At 43.4% G+C, this 7991-nt stretch overlaps 1 protein-coding gene across 1 annotated transcript; it reads right to left on the bottom strand.

Annotated features, from left to right (window-relative positions):
• Positions 1-1226: 1226 nt before the first annotated feature.
• LOC110875967 lies at positions 1227-1736 on the bottom strand. The gene has a single exon (XM_022124156.1). The coding sequence runs from the start codon at positions 1734-1736 to the stop codon at positions 1227-1229; it is 510 nt and encodes a 169-aa protein (XP_021979848.1).
• Between the last annotated feature and the right edge of the window lie 6255 nt (positions 1737-7991).

Raw genomic sequence — 7991 nt, 5'->3', positions numbered from 1 at the left:
CTTAAAGCGTATTTTCATATCTATCATGCACCTGCTTCACCGAAGACATGGGGATTACAACATCAGCCCCTTCTACCGTTTCATTGGATTCCATCGACTTGAAGTTAACCTTCACCGGCTCCTTTTTAGATTTCACCGCATTAGCAAAAGACATAGGTGTCGTAACATGCTTTGATGTTGAAGCTCCAATACCTAACTCATCCGCCGGCTTCTCCAAGTTTTGGGAATCAACAAACGACACATTCTCATGATTTCCATCTATCCGAATTTCCGATTGTTTCCGTAAGCCCAAGTTCACAAAGTTGCCAGGTTTATCAAATGGGTTTTCTACCGGAACAGAGATTTTGGATAATCCATCCAAGATCGAAACATCAGAAGTTGAAAACATACCCCTTCTTGGAAGTTTAATGTTGCCGTCAACATTTGTAACCCTTAACCCTATTCCACGCTTCGAAGGGACATCCCCAGAACCGATCCCCGATCCATCAGAATTGTTCCCCATGCAGACATTCCACGTAACCTTCAAGCAAAGCCGATTTTACCAAGAATAAGGTTACCCAAAAACAACTCTCCCAACACAAACAGATTTGAAGGCAAGCAAGAAAACCAGACACCAAGAAGACCAAAGCAAAAAGACGAAACCAGAAACCCTAATTCCTAAACCCTAGAATCAATCTGTCACCCTTAACCGATTAAACCAGAGTTATCAATCTAGCTAAATTAAACTCAGTTAACTGCAATCAATAACAACCAATTTAATAAATCAGGGTTTCAAACTAATATCTAAGGCGGCGATTGAAAGCAAACGAATAGAAAACCCTAATTTAGACCGATCACTATTGCTAACGGGTTCGTTATAGAATTTTGAGAGGATCAAAACTCTAATCACAGACTGTTATACATTAGATCACAAAGAAAATCAAGGGTTTCATGAAGAACAAGAAATCGCCAATAGGAGAGAGAGCATTAGGGTTTCCCGTGATTACCATTCACATCCCGGATGCGCTGGATTTTACTTCGATTATTTTTACACTTCACACTATTATGAAAAACGCCGTATTAGAGTCCCCAGAACATAGCCATTCCACCTTCGATTTTTGTTTCAAAAAGCATTCCTCATCATATGCTGCGACTTGGAATTCCTGAAGCGTCTCTAGCTCCTTTTTGCGAATCTCCACATCCATCGGGTTTGCATCCACCATTTTTTGAACTTCATCCAGCTTCTTTCACAGCTCCACAACTTTATTATGTAAATTTCCTTGCTGAAAAAGAATCTTTCGAAGCCCTGGTTTCAGATTTTTCAACTTACTAGTGACCGAGAACATAGCATAGCCCTCAATTCTTTTCGCCCACTCTCCCTCTACACAAACTTTGAATTTAGGTTTAGAGGTAATAAAATTGTCAAACTTGAAAGGCTTCGGCTGATAGGATTTTGAACTATTAGGCAGCTTCAATATACACGGAGTATGATCAGAGACGCGATACGGGTGATATATAACATAAGCATCAGGGAATAATTCTAGACATTTAATATTACTCATGACCCGATCAATTTTCCTAAGTAAGCCAACCCCTTCTTTTGGTTTCTGGTTCCAAGTGTAATGAATACCATGCCCCTTTACATCAATAAGTTCTGTGGTTTGGACGCATTCATAAAACTCACGCATTCCAATCAATTGACTAGACGGTCCAAACAGCGAATCATCACCATGAAGAGCTGAATTAAAGTCGCCCATGACAAACCATGCCTTGTCCGTACACAACAACTTGTGCCTACATAAATCCTCCCACAAACTCCTTCGCTCTTGATACTTGTTCTTCGCATACAGAAAAGAGCAAAAAACACTCTTATTATCAGCTTTGGACCAGATTTGAGCGTGGATGACTTGATCAGATTGAGACAAAATCATAACGTCTACCAAATCACTATTCAATCCTAGGATAATTCTGGTACCCCGTTAGACATCCAACTCCATTGCCTAAAGACATTTTTACAAACTCTAGCCAAATTAGCAACCTCCACATGAGACTCTAAGATAGCACAAACCGATACTTTATTTTCCGAGAGAATAACACGAACCTCATTCTGTTTCAGGGGACGGTTCAATCCCCTTATATTCCAAGTTAGAATACTATCCATTAAGACCATTGATACCGGGAGTGCTTGCCCCCTCAGCTATCTCATCATGATTATCATTCGTCATAAACTTTGATGTTTCCGTCGGTAAAGTCTCCACCACCTTCTCATCGATCCGATTGAGATTCCCATTACCCTTGTTCCCAGTTTTCCTCGCACCATTGTCATCCTTCCACTCCTGGCCATCTATCTTCGATAATGCCTCAAAAGAGTTCCGCGTTTTAACCTTTTCGTGTGCCTTCTTGTCAATGGTTACCTCTTTCGTACCAGATGTACTTGGATCCGACTTATTAATTTTTGGTTTGTACACAAACTTTTGCTTTTGTTTCTTTTGCATCACCCCTATCCGAGCCGTCTTCCTCTTATCCGTAACAAAACCCTCGTCATCCACGATCACTTCTTTTTCTTTTTTAGCTTCATTTTTAGCACACGTTTGGTCATTATGACCAAAAACACAACACAAGGAGCACCTTTGTGGCTTCCACTCATACTCCACCTTCACTACCTCATTAAGATATCCCTCCTCCTCAAGCTTTGGAATAGCAACGACAATATGATTCTTAAGTTCCTTATCCGCATTTGTTTCAATCAAAGCCCGAGCAAAACTACTCCTGCCCCAGTTATCCGAGCACATATCAGCTGTATAGCCATCTAGGCGTTTAGGTTCACCTAACTTGGATGCTAATAAGCTTAACCCATCATCGGTGTAGCACACCGAAAAATGGCTTTTCTCTGGTACTCTAGGCGATTTTGGCGACTAATCTAAAACCCTAGTTTCTTGATTTTCAACCCTAAGTTCGATTGATCTGGGTTAGGTATTGAGGTGTTGTCGATCCTTCTGAGTAAGGTTTCTAGACGTCTACCTTGGTTTCTAATCTTTTGAAGTTGATATTAGGGTTTTCGTTTCTTGCTTTCGGCTAGGGTTTTGATACTACAATCGCTGCGGGTGTTGTTTTTTTTTTCTGTTCGTTGATTTGCATGCTTAAGCCATCTGGTTATTTTCTACGTCCTTGGATATGGAATATAATCGTGATGAGGGTTTGGAGAACTTAGGGTTTCAATCGTTCTCGGATAAGTTGCATGAGGATGTCTTTATTTCCTCAAAGGGTTCTATGAATATTCAGGGTTTGCGTGATAAACCGTCTCTGTTTAGTAAGCCATTAAAGATTGATGGGAATCCATTGCTTCCCCGTAGGGGCGTGGTGCAGAAAGATCCTAAGATCATAAACGTTATTGATGAGTTACAGAAGATCACAGTTCCAGTTCAGCCTGCGTCTAACTTAGCTGATAGTCAGAATGATCAGCATGCTGAGCCGTCAATGCCAGTCTCCTATGCAGACAAACTCCAGTCTTCCGTCCGGAACAAAAGAGAGATTAACTTCAGACTTATGAAGCCGCTGGAAACAAGAGAGGACGCGGATGTGGTTATTCCGAAAGACGTGGTCTGTGACAACTTGTACTTTACCGACTCTTAAATTACGTGTAACGGTTTAGAACTTTGTGATTTCGTTGATTGATTGAATGTTACGTGCTATATGAATTAATATGAATGTGTATGTATTGTGAACCGAACGTTAACTCAACCGAACACAAGCCCATTCGGGCACACAACCGACTCGAGACCAGCCCATGTGGGTTCCGGCCCACTCCCCATTTCATACGTATATATATATATATATTATACACATCTCTTAGGGTTTTGGTTTTTCACCACTTAAACAATCTAGAACACAAACTCTTTCTCCCTCGACTCGGAACCGAAGAACCGCCGAACATCCTTGTTGCTTTGAATCCGAATCCTCCTCTTTCTACCTCGGTTAGTATGTTATCCATGATTCCGTGTTTTATATGCTTAGGTGATGCCATGATGAATCGGATTGTATGATTTAGTATTTGGTTGGTATGAGTTATTTGATCGTTCGGGTTGTTTTGAAATTCGGTTTTTGAATATTGTTAATATAGATGATACATGCTGGTTGACGTTGGTTTGTTCTTGATAGTTGGCTGTTTATATGAATTGATGGTATGGATAAATTAGTCCGAATGTATGCGAACCGGGTAGAATGCATGATAGCCAATGATTTATGATTCGGTATAGTTTTTATAATGATCTGATTGCTGTTCTTGATGTTAATATGAACATGCTTGATTCTCATGATTTGAAGTTGTATGAAACTGTTAGAAATTCGGGTTTGATCTGATTTCCGAAACTGATTAGGTTGTTAGCTTGATTTACGGAACTAATTATGCTGGTAATTAAAGAAATTGTTACACAGCCTGGTTGCGACACATGGTTGCGAGTCGAGACCATAGTTGCGGGTCTAGTTGCGACTCGTAACCATCACACTAGCACACAATCAACACAAGCCGTAACCACGGTTGCGAGTCCCATTGCGACTCGTAACCAGACCATGATGAACCGAGATCACCATTGCGACTCGTAACCAGCTGTTGCGACTCGTAATCGCCGGTTGCGACTCGAGACGAGTTAATGCACGTACACTGTTTGGGCCTTCACTGTCACGGGCCCAATCAATTGGGCCCAACGATTGGATTTGTGGACTGTTTGCTATTGGACTAGTGTGCGTTTACTATTTGGGGTGAATGTTAATTGGGCCGGGTTATGTTGGGCCAAGATTAACACGCACAAGTGTGCTCTTGACTGCTAGTTGGACTACTTATCTGTTTGGGCCGATTACTTGGACTCGTTACATGATTTGAATTGCTGATACGTGTACATGTTTGCCATGAATATACGTGCTATATACGAACCTGACTTGTATAATAACCATGATAGGACGTGGTTGACCATTTACTAGCTTAACTGTACTTTTTGTGTGTCTGCCGAGCAAACCAAGGTGAGTTCACACAGCCAAGGCATGGGATTCCCGGGTTGGGAATTGGGTTGGATATGTTGACATTGAAGAAGTTACTCGTACTTACGCATTCTCTAGACTATAGACCATCGTCCTCAGGTTAGTCAGGACACGTTACGTAAAGCCTACGTAACCCAGTATGTTTGCCATTTGTCTCCCGGGTCGGGAGGACACGTTACGTAAAGCCTACGTAACCCAATACCATCCACTGGCTTCCAGGTCGGAAGGCCACGCTACGTAAAGCCTACGTAGCCCCCACGCGTACCAATGTCCTCGGGGAAGGGCACGTCACGTAAAGCCTACGTGACCCTGTACGTTTTCCTGTTCTCAGTAAAGAAGAACACATGGTCGGAAGTTAGTCTAGTAAGTACCGTTAATGAGAAGCCCTCATTAGCCAGGATAAACATGGGAAGCCCCCACCAGTATTATGAACACAAGGTTTGGGAAGCCCCCACCTTTAGTACACACTAGTATGGGAAGCCCCCACTAGTTATACTTATGCACTATGTTATGAACTTACTTTCTGTGAACTCGCTCAACTAGTTTGTTGATTATTTGCTGCATGCCTTGCAGGACCTTAGGTACATTATGAAGCTTGCACAAGGAGGAGCAGGTCGTTGTGGGATACGGACCATGAACTTTATCTGAACTTACAACTATTTTGAGATTTCATACTATGCTTCCGCTATTTAAACGATGTTTGGTTTTGATACATCAATCATGTCAAGATGATTTACATTGATTACTTTTATTATTAAATGCTATGTTTGATATGATTGATGGCTTGATCCTGGTCAGTCACGCTCCCAAGCGGTGGTACTCCGCAGGTGGATTTTGGGGGTGTGACAGATTGGTATCAGAGCCATTGGTTATAGAGAACTTGGTTTTAATATGGGAAAACGTTTTTATTAAAACCGGACTATAACCAGGACAGTGCTCTCAACGATCCACAACGACGCTTCGCTCCACGTGCAAGACTCGACATCCTAGGTAATAAGGTTTATGTTTATTGCCTGTATGCTAAAATTGCTTAGAACTTTGCTCGCATTACGTTTAGATACACATGATACTATAGCATGAGAAACCCTACGTGCTTACACTTTTCTGTCATCGCCCTATTCGCGAACCATTCTTACCTATGCTACTTGTTACAATGAAGATCATGTCTGGACGAATCAACATGACACAAGCCCAGCTAGAGGCTCTCGTTCAAGCTCAAGTTGCTGCGGCAGTTGCAGCAGCTCAAGCAGGTCAACACGCGCAGCAGCCTGTCTGCACTTTCAAGAACTTCATGGACTGTCGTCCAAATTCTTTCAGTGGCACAGAGGGGGCAGTGGGACTCCTCCATTGGTTTGAAAAGCTAGAATCAGTATTCGAAATGTGCGAGTGCCCTGAGGCTCGCAAGGTCAAGTTTGCCACTGGCACCTTGGAAGGAATAGCATTGACTTGGTGGAACGCCCAAGTTCAAATCTTAGGGTTGGCAGCAGCTAACGCCACCCCATGGAACGATTTCAAGGAACTCATCAAGCGTGAGTATTGTACGCGTGAAGATATTCACAAGCTGGAAGACGAGTTGTATAATCTGAAAATGATTGGATCAGAGATCGAAGCGTATACTAAACGGTCGAATGAGCTGGCCGTTCTGTGTCCAACTATGGTGGACCCTCCATACAAGCGCATTGAGATGTATCTCAAGGGATTGGCGCCAGAAATTCAGAGCCACGTGACGTCGGCTAACCTCGATAACATCCAGGAAATTCAGCGCCTCGCTCATCGCATCACCGATCAGGCAGTGGATCAGAATAAACTGCCCAAGCGTGTTAATGCTACTGCTAACGTCACCACCTCAGTTACTCCTGCTACATCTGGTGACAGTAAAAGAAAGTGGGATGGAGATTCCAGCAGAGGCTCAGCACCTGTTCAGTCTCAAGCTCAGCAACAGAAGACTGACCATTACCAGAGTCCTAGTCAACAATCCTCTGGTAGTCACAGACAGAGGAGATATCAGGGTAGTCAACCTAGGTGCCACAACTGCAACAGGCATCACCACGGCCCGTGTAACAAGGGTCGCTGTCAAAGGTGTCTTAAGATGGGTCACGAGGCCAAAGACTGTAGGAGCCCTCGCCCTGCGAATCAGAATCAGCAGCCTCAGCAACCAGCTCCACAGAACCAGCAGCAGCAACAGCAGCCACAGCGTGGAAACCGGGGATGTTTCCAGTGTGGGGCTGAAGGTCATTTCAAACGCGATTGCCCTCAGTTGAACCAGAACCAGAACCGCAACAACAACAACAACCAGGGCAACGGTAACAACAACGGCGGGAACAACAACAATAATGGCAACGAGGCAAGAGGTCGAGCTTTCGTGTTGGGAAGAGGAGACGCAGTGAACGATCCCAACGTTGTTATGGGTAAGTTTCTCCTCGACAATATTTACGTTACTATTTTGTTTGATTCGGGTGCGGATACAAGTTATATGTCTGTGAAAATGTGTCAACTGCTAAAACGTGCACCAACACTTTTACCCACCAAACATGTAGTAGAGTTAGCTAACGGTAAAAGTCTAGAAGCCACGCACGTAGTTCAGGGTTGTAATCTTATCCTAGCTGGCCAAGCCTTCTCTATCGATCTCATTCCCATAGTTTTGGGTAGCTTCGACGTCGTGATTGGGATGGACTGGTTATCCCAACACCAGGCAGAAATTTTATGCAGCGAGAAGATTATTCGCATTCCTCGTTCTGGTCAGGAACCTCTAGAAGTTCAAGGCGACAAGAGTGGTGCAGTGGTTGGCATCATCTCTTTCTTAAAGGCGCAGAAATGTTTACGTAAGGGTCACACTGCCATTCTGGCACTCGTTACGGACGCAACAGCAAAGGAAAAGAAATTGGAGGATATCCCAATTGTACGCGATTACCCTCAGGTGTTTCCTGAAGACTTACCTGGCTTACCGCCTCATCGTCAGGTCGAATTTCAAATCGAGC

Source organism: Helianthus annuus, chromosome 9 (genome assembly GCF_002127325.2).
Source record: "Helianthus annuus cultivar XRQ/B chromosome 9, HanXRQr2.0-SUNRISE, whole genome shotgun sequence".
Lineage (NCBI taxonomy): Eukaryota > Viridiplantae > Streptophyta > Magnoliopsida > Asterales > Asteraceae > Helianthus > Helianthus annuus.
The sequence above is the reverse complement of the archived record's forward strand: the minus strand, read 5'-3'. Positions and strand labels throughout refer to the sequence as shown.